A 26,804-nucleotide genomic window follows, 5' to 3' on the forward strand; every position below is an offset into this window, starting at 1 on the left:
AAGAGCACCAAAAACACCCTCCACTACTCCTTCTCCTTTTGCGCCCACCTACACTCTCCACACTTCCAACCTTGTTTTCCACCACCCTTGAGGAACATCCAGCCATCATCCTTCTTCCTAGACCGTGGAGAAAGAGGGATCTCCTCCTTGGAAGCCAATGAATACACCATGGAAGGAAGGAGCCCATCATTAGGTGTGTGTGTGCACTGCCCCCTAATAGGCAACTTGTAGCCTTCTAAAACGAAACAAGTAAGAATAAAGAACCTAAGAAATTATACTACCAAAACTATAAAGCATGCAATAAGGCAATTAAAGTATGTGCTAATAGGATTCCCTAGGGTGGGAGCTTGAAGTGATCTTGGTGGTATTCAAGCCACTCCCACAAGCACTACTCGAATTACCCTAAGACTAAGAGGTTTAAAGAGGCCAATTACAATCCAAAATGAATGAAAACAAAGCCCAAAAAACACAAGAGGCCAAAAATTGACTAAGAAGAAAACAATTGGAAAAGGAAAATTTTCAAGTCTTCAATTCTCCACCCCTTCACAATGAACACCCAAGGTTAGCCTTTCAATGGTGTATGAACTCTTTGATTTGGTGTAATCCTCCAAAGAACTTTGAACACAATTCGGACAGCCCCTCCACTCAATCTACCAAGAGAGTGTGTGGTGTTTAGAAGCTTTCCTCACCTAGGTCAAGAAGAAACCAAAACCCAAGAGTACAAGAGGCCAAGGAAGAAAAACTAAAAAGGCACAATTAAAAAGGCTAAACTCAAGTGGAATTGATGAGACAAACTTAAGAGTAGAAAGAAGACACAAAACTAAAATTAAGGCACATTAAGAAAGGCAAGTACACAAAAGAATAAGTCCTAGAATGACACTAGAATAGAATTTTTCAAGTAGGCTTAAAAGAAAGTAATGCACTTAACATGTTTGATTAAATGTCCCATTCGGCCATTAAGCTTTGTCCAATTGTCCAAGAATAACTCCAAGTCCCAAGGTATGAAAATTGGTCCAAAACTCCACAAATCTAGCAAAGGTTCCCTTTTTCTTTTGTCTTTGATTCTTTTGTTCCTTTTTAGGCTTGGATTTGCCTCGGTTTTAGGGTCAAGGGTCCAGCCACAATATTTTTTTTTGAATGTTTGTACTCTTCCTTTTCTAGGGTTTTACACTTGTGTTTGTTGGTTTGGTTAGCAACTTTTTGGAGTATTCTCTTAGTAAATTACAATAGCTCAATAAGACAAGATTTGAGTGTTTTTCTTAGGTTTTTAATAGCCCACGTCCAGCAGCAAAAATAGACATATAGAAGTCATTTTTACACTCAAATCATCAAACAACATGTAGGCATACAAGTGCACTAGGAAATACTCAAAGATGACCAAAAATTTCAAAGCAAAAATGTGCAAAGGATGTAATCACACATGATATTTTAGTGATATGGAACATGCTAGAACTAATTAGCATGCATGATTGACTCTCTAAAGCACATCAAAGTTCACGGCCATTTCATCAAACAAGTGGCATGCATGTCATTTTTTTGTTCATTTCAATGTCTAAGCATAAAAACTTGGAATTTCTTTCAAGGTAGTTCAAAAGAGACAAGCTTATCACAAAACTGGATAGATTATAAAATAAAAATCACCATTATATCATGCAGCCCAAAAGTTTCCAGCAACTCAAATTTAAAGAAAAATGGTAAGAACCTAAATAAGAAAGCCTAAAAATGCCAAGATGATTCACAAGGAAGATATGGTATGAATCAACACATGAAATGAGGTTTATGGATCATCAAAATATGGCAATATGATGACTCATTTAAGCACAACTTAGAAGACAAGCAAGAAGACTCAAATTAGACATGACCGAATTTATAAGAGACAAAAATGTTACCCTTGAAGAACCAGGCTCTAGATACCACATGATGGCATCCGTGCTTGCATTGATGAAGAGATGACACTCAATGGAAAGGGAAACCTTAGACTCCTTGGATCATAGATCCTCAAGGGCATCTTTGATGGAGGGATTGGCAGAAATGGAAGTTTCGATGAAGTGTTTGATAAAAGGTTTGAGAGGGGGTACTCTAGGTTTGGCTCACTCCAAGGTAGTTGAAGGCCACTTCTAGGGTTTTCCTCTCAAGGTGGAGATAGGTAGGGTTTGGCCGAAAATAGCCAAGGGTGACAAAGGAAAATATCAAGGCACAAAGGCTCTCTTAATATATTAATTTCCAAAGTGATTACAAGTTGGATAGCCTAGGGTATTTATAGAAGGGAAGAAACATTTAGGGTTGCATTTGGGAGTGTATGGCTGAAAATGCAATGTCAAATGCACTTCAAATGAAACCTAAATTAACCCTAGATGCTACTTGGTGGCCAAGGATGGAATCTTTGGGTTTGGCTAAGCTACAACTAGGTGCATGATAAGACCATGCATCCTAGGTTCCCTTCACTTGGGCCTAAGCCTTCCCAAGTCCAAAAAGAAATCCAATGCTACCAAAAATATACGTTTAGGCCTTTTTCCTAACCCTAATAAAATACCCTAGCTATAAAATAAAATCCTATAATCTAAGGCACCCCATAATACAATGGTAAAATGGGAAATACAAGTAAAAATAAATCCATGTCTAAGATTCCCAAAATACAAGGGTAAAAATAGGAAAATTAAAGAAAAAGGCAAAATGGGAATAAAAAATAAATTCTATGCTAACAAGGCTTAGGAGAATGATCAATATCCTTTAACCACAAGAAGCATGTCTCTAGGGGTGTTAGCTCCCCTATCCTTTTCCAAAATCATAGCCATGGACCTATTGATAGGTCCCACATGAAGCTCCACGGATGGTCCTCCATAACAATTTGAAGCGTTTAGTTTCATTTTTAGTTTTCTTAATTTCTTTCCCTTCCTTACCTTTCCGTAAATTCTTGTATAAATTATGGTCAATTCTAGGTTTTGATTTTAATTTGTTTTTCTTGTCTAATTTTCTAAGACAACAAGCCTATCTTTTCCTAGAGGTCCTAATTAGTATTCTAACAAAGTCTGAGGAATTCTATCAACTAAGCTCCTCAAGTCAAAACTAGGATCACCACCGAGTATCCACCAAAGGTTCTTACATCCACCTTAACAAAGGGAGTCAACATCTATTCATCTCGATTTGAAGACACGACCGAGTTCCTGAAATCAATGAACGACATCGAGGGCACCACCGAGTTCCTCAAGTCAAAACTAGGATCACCGCCGAATATTTACCAATGTTTCTTACGTCTACCTTCACAAAGGGATTCAACATCTATTCATCTCAATTTGAAGACACCGCTGAGTTCCTCAAATCAATGAACCACATCAAGGGCACCGCCAAGTTCCTCAAGTTAAAACCAGGATCACCGCCGAGTGTTCGCCCAAGGTTCCTACGCCCAGCTTCACAAAGGGCATTAACATCTATTCATCTTGATTTGAAGACATCATCGAGTTCCTCAAATTAGTGAGCGACATCGAGGAAACCACCGAGTTCCTCAAGTCAAAACCAAGATCACTGTCAAGTATCCACTAGAGATCAGCTAAAGCCTTTAATATCAATCCAGCCTGGAGAGGCTAAGCTCAGATAATACTCACTCTGTAGCAAGCGCAACAAGATCTTTACCTCATTACCATAGAGAAGCAACTAGAGGAAATGACACGGAGCATTTACATGAAGATAGAAGATCAGGTGGTATAGTTTTCCATCCTTGTTACCTAATGGAGTACGCAACCCAACACTCAACTACTCCAAAGAGCAAGGATACATGAAAACCCATTTATTTGAAGGAAGCAATGTGGAATCACATGAGCAAAGAAGCAAATAGAAGACCTAGACGAAACACTTATGTCTTTACTTGCCTTTGGAAAAGCAACATCTAGCCATCCAAAGGACAAGTAAAGAGGAGCATTTGTAGACACCCAATTTCATCCGAGGTACCCAAACCAAGGTCAAAGGTCTACTAGAGCGAGACAAACAATCCTTGAAGTCCCAACACGTTGGACAAAATTTTGGTTATGATAATATCTCTCTTTATAGACCTAATTTTGACAATCCAATTGTTGAAGTTAAAGATCAATGTATTGAGAAGACATCATCAAAATTTCAACATGATTCAACGGTTAACAAATTCTCTAGAGGCCTCCTACTACAACTAGAAAGAGCAGCACGTACGGCCCCTAAAGGCCCAATAGAGCTTCTAAACGGGCCAAGATAGCTTCGGAAGGCCCATAAAAATCAAAAAAACTGATCTAGGGCGTGGAAAGGTCATTTCCAAATTGGAACGGGCCATTCCCAATGTTGGAATCGCCCATTCCAAAATCGGAACAGCCTGCTCCCCTTTCCAGAAAATTTTGCGTTGGGCAGCGTTTTTGTTCTGATTATATCTCTCGCTAAAGACCTAATTTTCATGATCCGACCGTTTAAGTTTAAGATCAATGTAGTAAGAAGATATCATCAAATTTTCAGCATGATCAAACGGTTAATGAATTCTCTAGAGGCCTCATATTGCAGTTGAGAAATAAGAGTCATATACTAGACAACGTTTTTGTGATGATAGTATATTTTACGACAGACTTGATTTCAATGATCCAACAGTTGAAATTGATGATCAGTATATTGCAAGAATACCATAAAAAAACTAGCTTGATCTGACGGTTAACAAGTTCTCTAGAGGTCTTGCATGATGCCTAGAAAAAGATTATATTTTTATAAAATTTAGTCCTATATTGGATAGCTCTCTTATGCTTCTGCCTCCTAGTTGGCTATATAAGAAACCCTTTGGCCAAGGGATTAAGGACCAGAAAAAGTTGCATAGCTTCCCCCTCTCTATATAAATCTTTGAGAGACAGTGAGGTTTTTGTAGAGCGAATGGTTGCCAAAATGCATCCTACACGCATTTGGGAAGATTCTTTATAAAAGGTTTCCTTCGGAGGTTCTAAATTCTTCTATTTTATTTATTATTTTTATTATTTTGTTTATTGTTTTATTTATTATTTTATTTATGTCTTTATTTATTATTTTATTTGTAATTCTTATATGTTGTCGTAACCCAGAAAATTCCGATCTTACAACCTGTGGTTTGGACCATCTTTTCGAAAAAATCTCATCAATTAAGGAATTCTTGGAAACCAGACTAATCCTCAATGAATGGTTTTGAAAAAAAATGGTTCATGGAGTCGCCACCAATATTTTGCTCAAAACATTGGAAGGAGAAAAGATTTTTAAAAGTCCAATGATGTCCTTAATAACCAAAATTGGTTTTGAGGGTTGGTTACGTGTAGGGAAGGTATTAAGCACCCTTACAACGCCCTATATCGGTACCCTATGATGAAGTTGACGTGACAAGAATTAATGGATTAAATATTATATCCCTTTTTATTAATAATTATTTACATACTTGAAATTTAAATTACAGGGTTTATCTTAAGACGTCTACATGATGATTATTTATTTAGAACAATATTTATTAAAGTAAAGGAGATAAGAGAGAGAAAAGAATATTAGTTGAAATACCTTTTAATCGAGCTCTATTAGACCTTCAAACTTGCCGATCTCTAGGCTTTTTTGGCTGCCTTTCACACTACAAAATACCTCAGAATCTCAAGAAATACAAGAGGGAGGAGAGAGAGAAATTTTGGATTATATTAGCCTTTCTAGATGAAATTTTTTGCCCCCGGAGCAGTGCCCGAGTCTACTGTTTATAGACGTCAGAACTGACTAGAACGGCCCGTTCTAGTTTAGAAATTGTTCGTTCTAGGTCAGTTCCTTATGTATTAAATTTGAATCTAGAATGGCCCGTTCTAACACTAGAACGGCCCGTTCCAGACTTGAACTTGACTCACAGCAACCTATGCTGAAATGACCCGTTCTGGCCCGTTCTCAGCTAGGTTTTTTTTAAGTTTTTTAGTAGTTTGGGATGGCCCGTTCCAACTCTAGAACAGCTTGTTCCAGTTTCGGAATGGCCCATTCCAGGTGATGGAGACCTCCCTTCCATGGATGATTTTGGCTCCTTGAAGAAGGTCACCTTTCCCAAAGATCTAGGCTCACCAAAGGGAAATTGAATGGGGACGTTTAGGGTGGAATGGTTTTGTTCGTGAGAATGGTGATGGTTTAGGCGAAATGTTTGGTTGCTCAAGGTGGGTTGGCTCACTCCAAAATGAAGATGGAGGCCACTCTAGGTTTTTCACTCTCCAATGGTGGAGATAGGAGCAGGTTAGCCAAAGATAACCTAGTGACTAAGGAAGAGATGTTGAGGCAAAAATGCTCACTCAATATCATATAATCCAAAGTATTTACAAGGTGTGGTGCATTGGGTATGTATAGGAGTGGGAGGCATCTAGGGTTTCATTTAGGGTGCCTTGGCCGAAATTCACCTTGCTAAATGCACACCAAATGAAACCTAAATTAACCCTAGATGCAACTTGGTGGCCAAGGATGAAATCTTTGGGTTTAGTTAGGCTACATCTAGGTGCATGATAAGACCATGCAACCTTTGCCCTCCACTTGGGCCTAAGCCTTTCTAAGTCCAAAAATAGGTCCAAAGCTACCAAAAAATGCGTCACCCTCCTAATTAAAACCCTAGCCCAAAAATTAAAACCCTATTATCTAAAGCACCCCATAATACAAGGGTAAAATAGGAAATATAAAAGAAATAAGTCCTATGACTAAGATACCCCAAAATACAAGGGTAAAATTGGAAATACAAATAAAATAAATTCTATGACTAAAATACCCAAAGTACAAGGGTAAAATTGGAATAAAGTAATAAAATTCTATGTTACTCAAATTGGGCCTAGGAGATGGATCCATACATGATATCTCTTTTATCTTCCTCCATTCTCCTAGCCATGAACCATGTGATGGGTCTTCACATGAAGCACCAAGGATGGTCCTCCATCACCAAGCTACTAAATCAAACATGTTGGGCTTTAGGCCTTTTGATGTCATATCATGTTGTTTCCATGCTTCGGGAACTCCTTTCCTTCACAATAGAAGTCCATTTCTTTGTTTACAGGTCCGGACAAAATTAGGTGTCTACATATGCCTATAAATAATCATGCAGATAATAGGTATTTTTCGTCATGTAAATAATATTAAATAATAAAAGGGATAACATATTTAAAATATTATTTATTATTATGTTAATATCATCAAAGGGTACTGATTTAGGGCGGTGTAGGGTGCCTAACACCTTTCTTTCATGTAACCAACTCTCGAACCCAATTCTAGCTATGAAGGTCTTTATTATAATTTCAAAATCTTTTCTTTTTCTGATATTTTTAGTAAAATATTGGTGGCGACTCCTTTGAACTTTTTCAAAACCATTGGTTATGGATTAGTTTGGTCTCCGAGCGCCCCCTAATCAATGAAATTTTCAAAATGGAAGTCCAAACCATTTGTGGGCAAGATCAAAATTTTTTGGGTTTCGACAGCCATCTAATCATTATGTCGTATTCTTCAATGGTGGGTACTAAGTCAAAGTGTGGGGATTGAAAATAGTAGCGTGCCAACTTCTAGAAATGTATCAGAGCTCTTATAAAGGTGGGATCAACAAATATTTTCAATAGGTCAAGGATTCTTTCATAATTTTTCTCGAAATCCATCTTGACATCTCTTGGCATTAGGACGCATAAAATGCTGACTCTTGGCATTGCATAATTTAGAATATTCATTTTCCTCAACAGTCCATACATGCTGCTATCTATACCTTCCATATCTAAAAATGAATGCTCAATTAGTTACTATCCTAGAAGAAATGCATGACATGTAATTTTCTACCTAAGCATCATCATGTTTTAGCTATAGGTTATGATGCATGATTTCTTTTGCTATTTTTCTTGAAATAAACTAACCTTATATGGTGCTTTTTTTGATTAGGGTATATAGAAGGGTGTTAGTTTTTTTTGTTAGTAATTGTTTCTTTGCCTATAATCTTTATCCATTTGAAATAAGCATAAAACATAGAAATGCAACATACATATGATCAAACAACATGCACCCGCAAATAGTCATGTTCAAATCCATGGTTTGTGGTCTCTGTCAAAGAAAGTGCTTTGTATAGGAAGGTTATAATTATCCTCACTAGTCTTTAAAGGTTCCCAAGGTGCCCCCATTATAGGGACCTGATACCTTTATCACCATCACTTGGCAAACATCTAAGTCTTGACGCAATATTTCAGGCTAGAGTAATCAATTATCACCTTGAGTGTGATTTCTGACAAAGCTCACAGGCTCCAAGGCCCATATGTTTACACGCTCATGCCCTTGAGTATAGAGGGAATTGTTGTGTTCAAAGGTTTGTGTATAGTTGTTTATTTAAAACAAGTGCAGAATTTAAACAAACCTACAAATATCAAAGCCAAATAAAATGAATACTTAAAAAGAAAACAAAGTAAAGGGAACAAATATTTGAACTATTATTCTTACTTTTCTAATTTCATCATTTATTTTGGCTTGACCTTCTTTAAGCTTCCCCAGCAAAGTTGCCATTTTTCGAAACCAGAAAAATTCTAATCTTGCCTGTCGCAACCCGAAAATTCCCGATCTTGCGACCTATGGTTTAGACATTCTTTTAAAGATCTCATCAATTGAGGAATGCTTGAACACCAGACTAATCCTTAATTGATGGTTTTGAAAATAGGTTTTATGGAGTCGCCACCAATGTTTTACTCAAAACATTGGAAAAAGAAAAGATTTTTAAAAGGTCCAATAATGGCCTTGATAACCAGAATTGGGTTCGAGGGTCGGTTACGTGTAAGGAAGGTATTAAGTACCCTTACAGCGCCCTAAATCGGTACCCTATAATGAAGTTAACATGATAAAAAATAATAAATTAAATATTAGATCCCCTTTGTTAATAACTATTCACATGCTTGAAATTTAAATTATACGAATGACCCTAAAATATCTACATGATTGTTTTTATTATAATAATGTTTATCAAAGATAAGAAACAAAGATAAAAAATAAAGGAGAGAGAAGAAGATTGACTGAAATACCTCGTATCAAGCTTTGTTAATGGTGATTCTAGGTGCTTTGTGGCAACCTTTCACACTACAATACCTCACAATATCTCAAGAAATACAAGAGAAAGAAAAAGAAATAAAAAAAGAGAGAAAAAGAGAGAAATTTTGAGCTCTGGACGAAATTTGGAGTCCCCTCAGAAATATGGCCGAGATTCCTATTTATAGGCTTCAGACAGGGTCCAGAAAGGTCCGTTCCGAAATCGGAGGCGCGTTTAACACATAAAGGTCATTCTGGAACGGCCCGTTCCAAACGTGTGTTTTAGCCTTCTTTAAAGAGCATGGAACGGCCCGTTCCAATTTTGGAACGGCCGTTCCGATTTTGGAACGGCCCGTTCCAGTTTAGGGATTTAGGCACTTTTTGTAAATTGGAACGGCCCGTTCCAGTTTTGGAACAGCCCGTTCCGGGCTACTAAAACTAGCTTTTTTTGGGCTTTTAGCCTCCTGATGTCATGTCTTGATATTTCCATGATTGGGAGCTTCTTTCCTTGATAATAGACGTCCATTTCTTCGTTTGTATGCCCCCCGGACAAAATTGGGTGTCTACAGCTGCCCCTCTTTACTTGTCCTTTGGAATAGCTTTGTGTTGCTTTTCCAAAGGCAAGTAAAGACGTAGACATTTTGTCCGGGTCTTCTCTTTGTCTCTTTGTGTGATGCTTCTACGTTGCTTCCCTTGGATAGGTGTATTTGCTCGTATCGTCGCCCTTCAGAGCAGTTGAGTGTTGGTTGCATACTCTATTGGTAACAAGGCTAACGAACTGTACACCTGATCTTCAGTCTTCGAGTAGATGCTCCATTGTTCTTCTTGTGATGGTGTGTCCTTTTATTTGTAGCTTGTTTAAGAGAGAGTATTTTCATAGCCTCTCCAGACCATAGTATTTTCATAGCCTCTTCAGGCCGTAGTATTTTCGTAGCCTCTCCAGGCCGTAGTATTTTCGTAGCCTCTGCAGGCCGTAGTATTTTCGTAGCCTCTGTAGGCCGTAGTATTTGCGTAGCCTCTGCAGGCCGTAGTATTTTCGTAGCCTCTGCAGGCCGTAGTATTTTTGTAGCCTCTTCAGGCCGTAGTATTTTCGTAGCCTTTCCAGGTCGTAGTATTTTCGAAGCCTCTTTAGGCCGTAGTATTTTCGAAGCCTCTTCAGGCCGTAGTATTTTCGAAGCCTCTTCAGGCTGTAGTATTTTCGAAGCCTCTTCAGACCGTAGTATTTTCGAAGCCTCTTCAGACCGTAGTATTTTTGAAGCCTCTCCAGGCCGTAGTATTTTCATAGCCTCTCCAGGTCGTAGTATTTTCATAGCCTCTCCAGGCTGTCTGCTAGTGTTGATGATGTGGTTGCCCATTGACGAGGATTTTTGATAAGTGGTGCCCTTGTGTTGGTGGGCAAAGGAGTAGATGGTTGACAGAGATTCTGGTGTTGCCCCTGCCATGTGAGTATTGTGATGCCTCTCCAGGCGTTTGTTTGTGGTAGGTTTTTCTGAATTTCATTTCTGTTTAGCTTCGGCTCTTTCATGTTTGAAGCTTGCCTTTTTTCTCATGTTTTTATTTTGCTCTTTTGTTAGGATGCAGGAAAATAAAAATGTTGGATGCTTAGTCATGTAAGATTTTTTTTTTTTTTTTTTTGAATAATCCCCCTTGGATAGGGAAAATTTTCTAAGTGTGTGAAATGCTTTTGGATGTATGCAATGCATGTTGGTTTTAACTCTTTTTTTTTTTTTTTTAGAAGGTGGCTTCCCTTTTCTCCTTCTCACGAATAAATTACTTTGCTTGATGCACGACATTTAGTTGTGTTGGCTGTCTGATGTATTGAACCGTCTTGGGGCTCTTTCTTTTCTTCTTTCTTTTTTGCTTAGAAACCCTAATTTTTGCCTAGGATGTATCCTAGCGGGTATTTTTTCTCTTTTTATTTGCCCTAATTTTTGCCTAGGACGCCCTTTACGGGTTTTCATCCTAGCGAGTCATCTTCATTTTTTTTGTACTTGTTTAAATTTCGACAACCATCAACAATATACATCATTAAGATTGGACGAGACAGTAAAGAAAGGAAAAGGTGATTTAGAATGAATGGTTAATGGCGGTAGGATGGTTTAGGGTAAATGAGTAGTGGAGGTAGGATGATTTAAAACATTTCCTTGGATAATTATTATAATCATTCTCCTAATTATCTTGAACTACATATCTGAGTCTCAGGTAGAGTCTTCGTAGAACTTGGTCCCTTGTAGAAGTGTTCAAGCCGCCTTTTTAGCTTTCAACTATAAGAATCATCACTTGCTATTTTTATCCTTTTTTAGATTCGTAATTTTTGCCTAGGACGTGTCCTAGCGGATTTTGTTTTTTTTTTTTTGCCTAAGATGCCCTTTGCGGGTTTTCATCCTAGTAGTATTTTGCAAGTCATATTATTTTTTTTTGGAATAACACTTCTTTGACAAAATCTCCTGTCATCTGCGTTTGGGAGGACCAACGTCTTTGCTGATTAACACTGCCCCCCATTCCCGTATACCAAGGAGAAAGATGTTGCCCTAACCTACGAGTGTTGAGAGAGTTCTTTCATGAGCCGAGATTTGTGCTTCCTTTGTCGGCCAAATTGAATGAAAGTCATTTTTGCAAGACTCTTCTTGTACAATGAGAATCTTGTGTAAGACTCTTCTGATCATTTTCTTATTTTTTGTGTGTTTCGAAGAGGTGATCTTCCTATCTACCTTAGACTCAGATAATGCGTTGTAGATGTTCGAAGCTTTGATTAATTTTATTATCTTCGGTCATGTTTGTTTTTTTTGTTGTGATTGATTTTAGAATTTAATATGTGGGAAGAGGGGGAAAAGAATAAACACAAGAGATTTATGAAAATGACGCATATTATTGCTGAATGTAAAAACTTATACAAACCCTTATTTTGTTCGAACTCATGACCTTGAGTGAATGACATGAGTTGAATTTAAAGCAATTTTTTTTTTGAAAAAGAAAGAAAGCCCCCTACTCTAGTAATTTCTCAATTTTATACTCCAAAGTCATTCCTCGTCATGCTTGTGCAGTGGGTGCTTGTCGATGCTAGGTGTGTCGGTGTCAAATTTCAACCATCCAATGTCTATAAGTCCTTGCACACGGAATTGTAGGGTCTTGCACCGTTCCACTGAGTGCCCCGGAGTGTTAGAGTGATAGTCACACCTTTCCTCAGGTTTGTACCACGGTGGGTAAGGAGGGTTCATCTTCTTTGTTGGAGGAAGTCGGACTAACATCGAAGCCTCTAGGAGTTGAGGTAGTAGCTCTGTGTATGTGATGGGGATTTTGTCTACTACTTTGTCGTCTCTAGGCTTTGACTGTGGTGTGGCTTGACTTTTTGGAGTAGAGATGACAGCATGGATCCCTTCTTCCCTCTTCTTTTCATAGACTTTCCTGGGGTCATAACTTGTCGGAGCCTTCCCTATCTTCCCGCTTTTTAAGCCTTGCTCAACCCTTTCACCTATGGTGACTATGTCGGCAAAAAGGGTTGACGTGTTCCCTATCATCTTGTCATAATAGGGTCCACTTAGAGAGTCAATGAACATTGTCACCATCTCTTTGTCAGATAATGAAGGCTCTATTTGCGCAGCCAATTCTCTCCATCTTTGTGCATAGGTTTTGAAGGACTCATCGCCCCTCTTGCTTAAGCTTTGTAAATCAAACCTATCAGGAATTAGGTCAATGTTATACTTGTATCGACGGAGAAAAGCATCGGCTAGTTGTTTCCATGTCTGGATCTTCCCTCCATCCAGCTGCATGTACCAGTTAAGAGCAGCATCTGAAAGGCTTTCCTGAAAACAGTGTATCAGGAGCTTTTCATTGCCCACGTAGGTTGCCATCTTCCTACAGTACATTGTCAGATGTCCTTTTGGACAACTAGCCCCGGTGTACTTTTGGAAGTCAGGGATTTTGAATTTGGCGGGGAATTGGATGTCCTGCACTAGGCACATATCCGCAGCCTCTTGAATGTCAACATTGTGGCCTTCCACAACTCTCAGTCTTTCTTCCAAGGCGTTCAGATGATCTTTGGAAGTGTTACCAACATTGCTAGTACTATTGTCGTGCTGCAATTTGTTCATGGCCTCAAGCATTCTAGCCATTTGTTCCTTGAGCTGTTCGAGCTCCTCATTGAGGACACGATTTCTTTCCTCTAAGTCTTCCATAGCTTTTTTCTTTTGAGCTCGTGTGAGTATGAAATGTTGAAGAGCCACCTTTAAGGGACAAGATAATTTCTTATCAAGCTTATTTAAATGATAATGCATGAAGGGAGTTTCTATCAAAGACTTAATGACTCATCCATGTCGAGGGGTGAGTTATCGGTGTTCCTCTTCATAATATTTTATGATGTGACAGAGGTCACACTGATTTCTCGTCTTTGATACAAATCGCTTTGTGATCCTGAATATATGATATGCATTTTTTTATTATTTATTATATTTTTTTATTTTGAAGAAAATGCATGATGTCCCTCTCTTTTTTTATTTTTTATTTTAAAAAAAGAAGGAATGTATGCTTCTCACAAATCTTATTTCCACACTAGGTTTTCTCTCACATGATAATGCATTTTTAATTTTGTGTTTTTCTTTACCTTAGGGGAATTATAAAAAAATAAATGAATGATTTGAATAGACAAAATGCAACAACCATATGCTTATACAATCCACAAACAGTCGCGTATACATCCATGGTCTGTGGTCCCTGTTAAGAAAAGTGCATTGTATAAGGTGGTTCTAATTATCCTCACTTTGGTCTTAAGGCCCCCAAGGTGCCCCCATTATAGGGACCCAGTATCTCTATCACCGTCACCTGGCAAAATCTAAGGTCTGTCGCAGTATTTCGGGCTAGAGTAACCGGTTATCACCTTGAGTGTGATTTCCGACAAGGGTCGCAGGCTCGAAGGCCAAACTTGGGCCGGTCGTACGTCAACCACTCCCTATGTTTAATGCCCTCATGCCCCCGGGTGTAGGGGGACTGTTGTGTGCTATGGTTTGTGTGCAATTTGTTAATTCAAACATGTGCAGAATTTAAACAAGCATATAGATAATAAAGTCAAACAAATAAAACAAACAAAGTAAAGGGGAAAAATATTTAAATTATTATTTTTATTTTACTAACTTCATTAATTAAATGGGTTTGACCCTCTTTAAACGTCCCCAGTAGAGTCGCCATCTGTCGCAACCTGAAAATTCCCGATCTTGCGACCTATGGTTTAGACATCCTTTTAAAGATCTCATCAATTGAGGAATGCCCGAACACCAGACTAATCCTTAATTGATGGTTTTGAAAATAGGTTTTATGGAGTCGCCACCAATGTTTTACTCAAAACATTGGAAAAAGAAAATATTTTTAAAAGGTCCAATAATGGCCTTGATAACCAGAATTGGGTTCGGGGGTCGGTTACGTGTAAGGAAGGTATTAAGCACCCTTACAGCGCCCTAAATCGGTACCCTATAATGAAGTTAACATGATAAAAAATAATAAATTAAATATTAGATACCCTTTGTTAATAACTATTCACATGCTTGAAATTTAAATTATACGAATGACCCTTAAATATCTACATGATTGTTTTTATTATAATAATGTTTATCAAAGATAAGAAACAAAGATAAAAAATAAAGGAGAGAGAAGAAGATTAACTGAAATACCTCGTATCAAGCTTTGTTAATGGTGATTCTAGGTGCTTTGTGGCAACCTTTCACACTACAATACCTCACAATATCTCAAGAAATACAAGAGAAAGAAAAAGAAAGAAAAAAGAGAGAAAAAAAGAGAGAAATTTTGAGCTGTGGACGAAATTTGGAGTCCCCTCAGAAATGTGGCCGAGATTCCTATTTATAGGCTTCAGACAGGGTCCAGAATGGCCCGTTCCGAAATCGGAACTGCCCGTTCTGGATCTGGCCGTTATGTGTTAATTTAGTGTATTGGAACAGGCCGTTCTGAAATCGGAACGACCCGTTCCGGAGGCGCGTTTAACACATAAAGGTCATTTTGGAACGGCCCGTTTCAAATGAAAAATTCAAGCCTTTTTTTGTTATTTGGAACGACCCGTTCCAATCTGGGAACGGCCCATTCCAAACGTGTGTTTTAGCCTTCTTTAAAGAGCCTGGAACGGCCCGTTCCAATTTTGGAACGGCCGTTCCGATTTTGGAACGGCCCGTTCCAGTTTAGGGATTTAGGCACTTTTTGTAAATTGGAACGGCCCGTTCCAGTATTGGAACAGCCCGTTCCGGGCTACTAAAACTAGCTTTTTTTGGGCTTTTAGCCTCCTGATGTCATGTCTTGATATTTCCATGATTGGGAGCTCCTTTCCTTGATAATAGACGTCCATTTCTTCGTTTGTATGCCCCCCGGACGAAATTGGGTGTCTACATTGCCTACAAATGGTTTAGACTTTGTTTTGAAACTCATCGATTAGGGAATGCTTGAAAACTAGACTAATCCCTAATCAATGGTTTAGGAAAAGAGTTTGAAGGAGTTTCCACCGATGTTTTACTCAAAAAATAAAAAAAAAAAAAAGATTTTTAGAATTACCAAAATGGCCATCATAGCTAGAATTGGGTTCGGGGTTGATTACGTGTAAGGAAGGTATTAGGCACCCTACAATACCCTATATCGATACCCTATGAAGAAATTAGTGCGAATGAGAATAAAAGTTCAAATATTTAAGTTCCCTTTATTATTGGTTATTTACATGCTTAAATTTAAAATTACACGATTGATTCTTAGACGTCTACATGGTCGCTTTTATTTATGACAATGTTTATGATAGAAATAGTAAATAATAGAGAAGTAATTTGATAGGAATACCTCTTGAACAAGATTTTATAAAAGATGCTTTCAATGAGGTGGGCTTGAGGCATTTTTTGGTTTCCTTACACACTTCAATTTACCTCACAAATCTCAAGAAAAACAAAGAGAGAGAAACAGAGAGAGAGAAAATTTTGAGCTATATAGGACTCTAGTAGGAAATTTTTTCCTCCTCAACACTGCTCTCAAATCTCATATTTATAGATGTCAAACTTAATTGAAACGACTTGTTCTGATCACTAGAATGGGTAGTTCTGGATTAGTTTGTTATAAGAAATTTTTGAATTTGGAATGGCCCTTTCTAAAATTGGAACGATCCATTTTGGATTTGAAATGAACTCATAACAACCTAGGTCAAAATGGCGCATTCTGAATTAGGAATTCCCTATTTTGACCTAGGGTTTCTAGGCCATTTTAGAAGCTTAGAACGACCCATTCCAGATTGGTAATCTCCTAAATTATCCTTTTGGGTTTTTGGGCCTTCTAATGTCATTGTGGTCCATTCTAATGTCAATGAGCAATTCTGATGTTGTGTTGGTCCATTTTGACGTCATATTCGGGCCTTCAAGAATTCCTTTGTTTCATATTGAAGGCTCATTTCCTTCTTTGCATGTCTTGGACGAAATTAGGTGTCTACACTGAGGAACAAAGAAGGATGCAAACGAACCCACTTGGCTGAAGAAATCAACATGAAGCATTCGCATCTCATGAAGACAACGAAATTCGGATGAAATGTCTATGTCTTTACTTGCCTCTGAAAAAAGTAACATCTTGTTATCCAAAGGACAAGTAAAAAGGGGCATTTGTAGACACTAGATTTCGTCTAGGTTACCCCTACTAAGGATGAAAGGCCACAAGGACAAGAAGAGCAGCCCTTGAGGGACCAATAAAGCATGAAAATAGACCAAGATGAAGCACGAGAAACCCGAGAGGAGTTTTTGGAAAAACAAGGGTTAAAACCCTAGACCTCCCAGAATGACCATTCCTAATTGCATTTTTCATTTTAAAATTGCCTCCCGAAATGGCCATTCCTAACTCCAGAATGGCTATTCCCAAATCTGGAATGATGGTTCCTAACTAAATTTTTTAGTGTAAAATTGTCTTCCAGAATAACAATTCCCAACTCCAAAATGACCATTCCCAAATCTGAAACGATGGTTCTCAACTACATTTTTCAATGTAAAATTGTCTTCTAGAACAGCCATTCCTAAATTCGAAACAGCCGTTCCCAACTAAAAATTTGCACTACAACCCTAACTTGGAATGGCATGTTCCCAAATACCCTCTTGGTGCTATTTTAAGGCCTATAACGGTCGTTCCAAGGTTGGGAACGACCATTCCATGCCTCTGGTTGCCTATATAAGTGTACCTAGGGCTTAGTCTTCCACACTTCATACATAGTTGAGAAATTCCTATGATATTCATTCCCTTCTCTCTTTATACATTTTAGAGCAATTGTGAGACTTTTGTAGAGTGAAAGGCTACCAAAATGTGCCTTTGTACCAACATTTGAAGGTCTTCTATAAAGCTTGCTACAAAGGTTTTTATCTATTCTTTCTTTTTTATTCATAACCCTGTTAGCATGCAATAAACTAGTAACAATGTAGATAATAAGCACTTAATTGATTAACAAAAAAAGGGTAAATATTTAATTATTGTTCATTATTATGTTAAATTCATCATAAGGTATCAAGTTAGGGAATTATGGGGGTGCTAATACCTTTCCTGCATGTAACCGACCACTGAACCTAATTTTGGCTATGAATGTCGAAACTCAAAATATTCCAATCTTGCCCACAAATGGTTTGGACTTTCGTTTGAAAATCTCATTGGTTAGGGAATGCCCGAAAACCATACTAATCTCTAATCAATGCTTCTTTTAAAAAAAGTTCTTAGGATTTTCCACTGATATTTTACTCAAAATATCAAAAAAAATAAAAGGTTTTCAAAAGTTAATTATGGCCTTGACAACCATAATTAGGTTCAAGGGTCGATTACGCAAAAGAAAGGTATTAGACACCCTATAATGCCCTAGTTTGGTATCCTATGACGAATTTAGCATAATAATAAATAATAATTTGAATATTTACCCCTTTTATTAATTATTTACTGGATGAAAATACTTATTATCTACATGGCTATTTATTTATTGCATATAAGAAAAATAATAATAAATAAAATGATAAATAAAATAATAAGCGGAACAATAAATAAAATAATAAATAAATAAATAAAAATAATAATAATAAAAAATAAATAAAAGAGAAGAATTTAGAACCTCCAAAGCAAGTTTTTTATAAGGGAATCTTTCCAAATGCGTGCGGGGCGCGTTTTAGCAGCCCTTCGCTTTACAAAAAATCCCACTATCAATAAGAGATTTATATAGAGGGGGAAGCTATGCAACATGAGGTCCCTAATCCCTTGGATAGAGGGTTTCTTATATAGCCATCTAGGAGGCAAAAACATAAGAGAGTTGTCCGATATGAGATTAAATCTTATAAAAATACAATCTTTTTCTAGGCACCATGCAGACCTCTAGAGAACTCGGTAAGCATCAGATCGTGCTAGATTTTTTATGGTATCCTCACAATATATTGGTTTTCAATTTCAATGGTTGGATCATTGGAATCAGGTCTGTAGTGAGAGATACTATAAAAAAAATTTTGTCTGGTATAAGACTCCTATTTTCCAGCTGTAGTGCAAGGCTTCTAGAGAATTCGTTACCTGTTGGATCATGCTTAAATTTTGATGATATCTTCTCAATACATTAATCTTTAACTTCAACGGTTGCATCATCAAAATTAGGTCTGTAGCAAGAGATATTATCAAAACAAAAACGCTACCCAACGTGAAGCTTTTCTGGAAAGGGGAATGACTTGTTTCAATTTCGGAATGGGTCGTTCCAAGATTGAGAATGATCGTTCCAAGGTTGGAAATGACCATTCTGTACCCCAGATTAGGGTTTTGAGTTTTCTGGGCCTTTCGAAGCTATCTTGGTCTGTTTAGGTGCTCTATTGGGCCTTTAGGGGCCATACAAGATGCTCTTTCTAACTGGAGTGCAAGGCCTTTAGAGAATTTGTTAGTCATTGGATCATGCTGAAATTTTGATGATATCTTCTCAATACATTGATATTTAATTTGAATGGTCAGATCGTCAAAATTAGGTATGTAATAAGAGATATTATTAGAAAAACAATGTTGTCCAACGCGTTGGGCGGGTCGTTTGTCTTGTTCTAGTAAACCTTTGTCCTTGGTTTGGGTACCCCAGAGGAAACTGGGTGTCTACAATGAAGGCCATAATCTATTTTTGATAAATATTTCCTTTTCTTGAAGTTTTGAGTAAAATATTGGTGGCGACTCCTTCGAATTCTTTTCAAAAACCATTGGTGAAGGATTAGTTTAGTCTTCGGGCATTCCTACATCGATGAAATTTTCAAAACAAAGTCCAAACCATTTGTGGGAAAGATCATAATTTTTTGGGTTTCAATAGTTTCATCTAAGTGTGTCAGGTGAAGTTAATGCTCATAAATGCCAATACATCATTAAAACGCGAACATGAAAAAAGGAGAATGTGAGGAGAAGAGTTGAGGCGACGTGTCTGACCCTGCCTATAAAAAATAAATTGTCTAACCTCTTTTTCCCTTAGCCTATAAATAACCTTTCGAAACCACTTTCCTTCAGTTTTGAAAAATTTCTCTTGTCTATCTTCTTTTACCTCTAGCTTTTCTCTACAAACTTTTCCCAAACACTTTACAAACAGAAAAATGGCACCTAAAGTGGCAACCTCTGGACAAAAGGTACCAAAGGAGTACCTACTTAACATCTTCCTTCCTAAGAAGACCATGGCCATAGCTAACTTACAAGTCAATGGCTATCCATTCTAGCATTTCTTGGACCTTACTGGATGGACAAAAAAGATGTTGTTGAAGATAGACTGGTTCCATGTGCCCTACACTCCCTTTTGGGCATTTGTTGTTGATGGAAAACTTGTTGGAGAATCCGCATTGATGTGAATCCTCTTCAAGTTCCTCCCTAGACCTTTGGCTCCTTGATTCTTCTTAAGCTTCTCTAAGGTCTCCAATGGAGGAAGAGACCTTAGAACCACCACGGTTTGGTGGGGAACTCTCTCAAGAGATGCCACTCCTTGGTGAAGAGATAAGTCTCTTCAATTCTCACCACACTCTTCTATGGAAGGGATAAGAGAATTGGATGAATATCAAAGAGGTTAAAGACTTTTGGAAGAGAGAATTTTCGTGCAAATTCTGATCTCACTCAAAAATATCATCCAAAAGTGTTTTACAATGAAGGGAAAACAAAAATATAGGAGTAGGAAGCTTGGAGAGCAAGCTAGCCTTAACCATGGTTCACTAGGAACCATGGTAAGGTCTAGCTAACCATCCATGGTCTAGAGGCTTGGAGAGCAAGCTACTCACTTAGCTTGCTTGGTAAGCAAGCTAAGGAGAAGCTTGTGCTTCAAGCTTCTAAGCTTGAGTGTGAACAAGCAATGTGAACACAAATCAAGGTGGGCGGCTCATGGACTTTATTTTACTCCAACCGGTTTTGAAAAAATGTTGATTTGGTTTAGTTAGGTTCATCCAATGTGAATGAAACCTAGCTAAATCAAATCTATGAAAAATTAGGAGTAAAATGAGTCTAATATGTAAAATTTTGCCTAGACCCATCTCTAGGTCCAATTGCTAGTAACACTCTCTAGCTTGCTAATGCCACTCCCAATCCTACTACTAGAAAACTAAGAAAAGAGTGTATTTCTAGATTAGGTTAAATGGAGCCAAAGTGTCCAAGTAACCTACCCTAGAAACAATATACAATAGCTAATAAAAGGAAATAAAGTGCCTCACAAATACAAAGGCAAAAATACACCTATACAAGTATCTACTATATACAAGGTAGAAAAAATCAAACTATACAATGTATGTATAATAGAGACTACGAGACTAAAAAGAGGAATCATACTCAATACTCATATTGAGAATAGATCTAAGAAGCACCTCCTTTCTAGAAGCCTCCTCTAGCCTCCTAACCATGGACCTAGTTAAAGGCCCAATGGTCTTCAAGTGTGAGCCTCCTTAGATCAACCTTCACCCTTCTTGGTCTTACCTCTTCCAAAGGGATCCTTGGGGATTAGATTTCCATCAGTTGTACAAGAGACGAACGTCATTGTTGGGTGCATTTGAGAAATTGTGGTCAGGATCTCTCCCTTGATCTTACATCTATCACTAAGCTAATAGAAGAACTAGTAATATATGATGAAGATTGGGAGGTTGTCCTTACTCTAGCAACATTAGATGCCTTGCTCTACTAGAACAGTCCTCACTCCACCTCGTGAGGAGACTTGAAGAAGTTTCTTACACAAGCGAACTTGAAGTCGGTTTGTAGAGTGCTCCATAATCTTCTCTTTAACATCTTCCTCCCTCGCACTGGGTCATGGGACCATGTAAAAAATGTTGACAGGTTTTGCTTATACAAGATCTTAGTGAGGGATAAGGTCAATTTGCTTGATCTTATTTACCTCTGCTAGAAGACCTATTTGGCCTAGAGAGACCATGATCAGATCAAAAGAGCTTCAATTTCGTAGACCATGGTCTTCACTAAGATCCTTGAACACCACGACATGGACTTGGTTAGATAAGAGAAGGGGCTAGATGGTGGCGAGGTGAATGTGACAACCTTGACGCAAATAGGGACTACTTACCTCTTTGTTAAGGTTAATAGTGAAATTGAAGCACAACTACCACACAAGAAGCATTAGACCGCCTCCTTTTCCATCAAAATCTATGAAACAAACCCTCCCCAACCAAAACCCAAATCACCATCATCCACCTCTTTATCTGAGCCACCATCACCACAACCCAATCTTGAACACCGACCACCTCACCATTTTCCCAAATCTTCGATATCTCCTTAGATGGTGGGGCACTTGTACTTAGACATAAGACTCCACCTTTGTCTATTGCTACCCCAACCTTTAAATCACAACCATCCAAACCATCTTCTACCACTGCCACTCCTAAACCTCCAACTACTCCACCTCAACCTCCTCAGCCTACACATAAATCACCAACTCCACCTACTTAGCCTACACCTCAACCTAACCCCAAACCAAAGAGGAAGAAGCATATGGTGCGAGGTTCAAGCCTTAGATAGATAAAGATAGGGAAGTGAAAAGGGTCAAGCTACTATTGACTGTTAAAGCTCAACAATAGGCAATCATTGATGCAACCTAGACTATGGATAGTTAGAAATTGCTCTGAAGTTGTCCTTTTATAAGCCATCCTCTCTAGGGTTGGAGGACAAGCATCATCTTCCCAAGCTTAGGAGGAGCCAAATGTGTCTGTCGTGGCTATAGAAAAGGTGCATGACTTGGAGGCACCCACAAAGGTTCTTCAAGAACCAGCTGCTCAGCTAATGTTTATAGACTTGACTTGAGAGGAGTCACCATTTACAGACTTGTTCTTCTGAGGGTTTCTTGCAAACTTTCTTATTCAAACTGTTGAGGAGTAGCCCTTGAAGGTAGTTGCTATTGTAAAATCATCTGGAGTATAAACGAACTATCCCAGCAATCTAACCACTGAAGATTGGGTGTCAGATAAGGAGGAAGTTCCCTTCTACAACCAATGAAGCTAAAGTTAAGGCCTATAGTTGGATTCTACCATTAAGGCCAATAGTTCATCTAGCACCATAGTTCCCTATAGTGTTGTGGAACTTGTGCATGACAATGATTTACTGGTGTCAACTGAAATGTTTTCTTTTGCACCCCTTAGTTTTGATAGCTCCATGGTCTAACCCTCTTCCTTTATACTTGAGGACTTCAACTTAGCCATTCCACCCTCAGAGGCTATGGACTTCGGATCAAATAGTGAAGACTCCAAAATGGAACGTCTACTTGAGGAGGTCACCACAGACTCCAATGGATGTTGGAGCCCTTTTCCTGACAACTTGGCTTTCACTACTCATCTAATAGATTTTACTACATTTGAGAGCCAACGTTTAAGAGATGCTCTTAGACCACGCGATATTGAATGTCTACCATTTAAGGAGTGTTTCTGTGTGGAGTTTGACTTATCTAACCCATATTGGGTAGATGGTCAAACTCTCAACTTCATAGAAAGGCAACATCTGGAGATTCAAAGGTTGAAAATGAATCATGCTGTCATGGAGCTCTCTTATGGATCTTCTCCATCTCTACCTACCATGCTTAGCGAGCCATATAGGCCATGGGTACTTCAGCCATGGACCTAGTTCTTTATTGAAGTTACTCGCACAATCCCTACTACACTAGATAATCAAAAAGGCAAGGAGAAGTTGCCACAATACTTAGAGGATGTGCGTTTTCTTTACTACAGGGCTCATCATACATCTTAGATGCACTCCTTGAAAAATGACCCTAAAAGCTATCCTCAAGTGTTGAGTAGAAGCTTTATGGCTTTACCTTTGTGTAGAATGACCCCATCTTATTTGAACCAACTCACAACATGCCAAAGGGTATACAAATATTCTTCACCATACGAATTTTCATTCCATCTATTCTTGTTAAGAAATATCATATTCTAGTACAAGAATTTGTTATATCTACCACCTCCACCTCCTCTAAACACCTCTGTCAAACCATCAGGAACATCTAAGTAACCCTTCTCTCCTTCTCTTCTGATGGACTCCTTCCACCATGGGAGAGACCAAGACGTCCAAGATGGGAGAGAGGCTCCTTGCTAAGGCCAAGGTGATGACCTCAATTGATGGAAGACTTGTTGGAGACCCGGATTGATGTTGAGTTTCCTTCAAGCTCCTCCCTAGACCTTGAACTCCTTGATTCTTCCTATGCTTGGTTAAGGCTTCCTATGGAGGAGGAAGCCTTAAGGCCACCACAGTTGGTGGAGGAACACTCCCAAGAGGCGCCACTCCTTGGAGAAGAGATAAGCCCTTTCAATTCTCACCACACTCTTCTATGAAGGGATAAGAGAATTGGATGCACTCAAAGAGGTTTAGGGACTTTTGGAAGAGAGAAATCTGAACTCTATTCAGAAAATACAATCTCAATTATCACAAAAGTGTTTTACAAAGAGGGAAAAACGAAAATATAGGAGTAGGAAGCTTGGAGAGTAAGCTAGTCTTAACCATGGTTCACTAGGAACCATGGTAAGGTCTAGCTAACCACCCATGGTCTAGAGGCTTGGAGTGCAAGCTACTCACTTAGCTTGCTTGGTAAGCAAGCTAAGGAGAAGCTTGTGCTTCAAGCTTCCAAGCTTGAGAGGAACCAAGCAATTTGGCCAAGTGTGAACACAAGTGTGAACACAAGTGTGAACACAAGTGTGAACACATCTAGGTGGGCGGCCTTTTGGACTTATTTTACTCCAATCACGTTTGAAAATGGTAAATTTGGTTTAGTTAGGTTCATTCAATGTGAATGGAACCTAGCTAAATCAAATCTATGAAAAATTAGGAGTAAAATGAGTCCAATATGTAAATTTTAGCCTAGGACCACCTTTGGCTAAATTGCTAGGAGCACTCTCTAGCTTACTAAGGACACTCTCTATTTTGCTAATGCCACTCCTACTAGAAAAACTAAGAAAATAATGTATTTCTAGGTTAGGTTAAATGGAGTCAAAGTGTCCAAGTAACCTACCCTAGAAACAATATACAATAGCTACCAAAAAGGAAATAAAGTGCCTCACAAATACAAAGGCAAAAATACACCTATACAAGTATCTACTATATACAAGGTACAAGAAAACAACTATACAAGTATGTACAATGGAAACTTAAGAGACTAATAAGAGGAACTATAATCAATGCTCATGATGAGCAAAGGTCTTTGAAGCACCTCCTCTTTAGAAGTCTTCTCTAGCTTCCTAACCATGGACCTAGTTAAAGGCCCAATGGTCTTCATGGGTGAGCCTCCTTGGATCAACCTTCACCTTTCTTGGTCTTACCTCTTCCAAATGGATCCTTGGGGATTAGATTTCCATCATCAATGGTGGATGTTCCTTCAAGGGTGGAGAAATAAGGATGATGGGCGTGAGGTGTTTATGGTGGGCGAATAGGAGGAAGTGGAAGGGAAATGTGTTTAAGTGGTTCTAGGTTGTCTCACTTCACCATGTGGGGATAAAGGCCACTTAATAAACCCTAAACTCACTCAAGGGAGGAGAGGGGAGGTCTAGGCCGTTATGACCTGTCGCCACCGGCCCGAAACGGGCTTTCGGCATTCGCGAGGGATGGTTGGACTCTTTTATTTGTTTAAAAATATGGATTGCTAGAATGACTTATTCTCAAACTGAGACCTTGTCAAACAAGCAATTTTATTAAAAGGCTCACCAATCCATGTTAATCCCAAGCGGGACCCTCCATGGATTAGCGGTTTTCATAAAAAGGAAGGGTTCATGGAGTCGCCACCAATTTTTTACTCAAAACATTGGAAAAAGAAGTTTAAGGCAATCGATTCAAAAATCGACTTCGGCCATTACAACCAGAGTCGGGTAAGGGAGTCGGTTACGCGTGGGGAAGGTGTTAGCACCCCACAGCGCCCCTTTCGGGTTCCCTATGACAGATTATTTAAAAATAATAGTGCAAAATTACTAAATTACCCCTATTTATTCTAAGCAATTATAAATTAACTATCTACATGATGACAGTTTAAATATGTACACACAGAAAGCGGTAAAAGAAGGGACTTTAAAGAGATAAACCTTTGAAGCGTGCTTTCTTATATATCTTGACAGAAATTGGGAAGCGTTTTGGCGTTCCCTCCCTCTACAAGACCGCTCGCTCCCTTATAAAATTTTAACTATGGAAATCCAGAGGATTTCCCTTCGACTAGGTTCGAGACTCAAGCAAATGGCTCGTGACTCAAGAACTTCGTCGGATCAACTCTCCGAGTGATTTCTAGGCAAAGCACTGCTCAAAAAAACCCAGAATACTCAAGAAGAGGGTTAAAACTGTGTGTGAAAGTGTCCAATGACGTCCCATTGACGTCATATTTATAGGGAAGAGGCTCAATACGGTTTCTGGGGGTCAATACGGTCCGTATTGAAGTTTTGAACTACAATACGGCCGTATTAAAGTTCAAAAACCTCAATACGGCCGTATTGAAGTTCAGTGCAGCCGTATTGAGTTCAATGCAGCCGTATTGAACTTCAATACGGCCGTATTGAGTTCAGTGCGGCCGTATTGTAGTTTAAAATGTTCAATACGGTCGTACTGAACTCTTGGGAGGCCGTATTGGGCTTCATTCCCTCCACTTTCTTATTTTTTGCTACTCTAAGACCTCTAAACCTACAGATAATCATCCTAGGGTCTTCCAGGGTCTTCCAGGAGTCCTTCCGGCTGACTTTCCTTTAGTCTTCGAGAGTCTTCAAGCTTTATTTCCGACCCGGACAATTTTAGGGGTCTACAGCTGCCCCCCCTTTACTTAGTCGGACGGCCTTTTGGTGTACCGGCTGACAAGTAAAGGAGTTGACCCAATTGTCCGGGTGATGTGCCAACCTTCTGACTTGTAGCGTCTTCCGGTGGAAAATTGTTGAGTAGCCTCTCCAGGTTGTTGCATACCTCGGCGCTTCTGACAACCTCGGTAGCTAAGTTTACCCTCTCCAGGGTCAACTTCACTCGACGCCCGAGCCGGAAGTTGAACACCAACGTGCCTCTGACGACGCTGATGGTTGAGTACTGTCTCTCCAGACCTTGAGTACTGTCTCTCCAGACTTTGAGTATCGTCTCTCCAGACTTTGAGTACCGTCTCTCCAGACTTTGATTGAGTACCTTCTCTCCAGACTTTCTTTGAGTACCGTCTCTCCAGACTTTGTTTGAGTACCGTCTCTCCAGACCTTGTTTGAGTACCGTCTCTCCAGACCTTGTTTGAGTACCGTCTCTCCAGACCTTGTTTGAGTACCGTCTCTCCAGACTTTGTTTGAGTATCGTCTCTCCAGACCTTGTTTGAGTACCGTCTCTCCAGACCTTGTTTG

The 26,804-nt window shown here is 38.9% G+C and overlaps 1 protein-coding gene across 1 annotated transcript; it reads right to left on the reverse strand.

The window, feature by feature from the left end:
* Positions 1 to 12,029: 12,029 nt before the first annotated feature.
* Positions 12,030 to 13,184, reverse strand: LOC145952368 (uncharacterized). The gene has a single exon (XM_083064721.1). It carries the CDS (start codon positions 13,182 to 13,184, stop codon positions 12,030 to 12,032), a length of 1,155 nt encoding a protein of 384 aa, XP_082920847.1.
* Between the last annotated feature and the right edge of the window lie 13,620 nt (positions 13,185 to 26,804).

This window comes from Cajanus cajan, chromosome 10, assembly GCF_000230855.2.
Source record: "Cajanus cajan strain Asha chromosome 10, NIPB_CcT2T_4, whole genome shotgun sequence".
Lineage (NCBI taxonomy): Eukaryota > Viridiplantae > Streptophyta > Magnoliopsida > Fabales > Fabaceae > Cajanus > Cajanus cajan.

Bases quoted from the DNA above. Each gene is read 5' to 3' on its own strand.
- LOC145952368 (XM_083064721.1), bottom strand. From the start codon at position 13,184: ATGGAAGACTTAGAGGAAAGAAATCGTGTCCTCAATGAGGAGCTCGAA.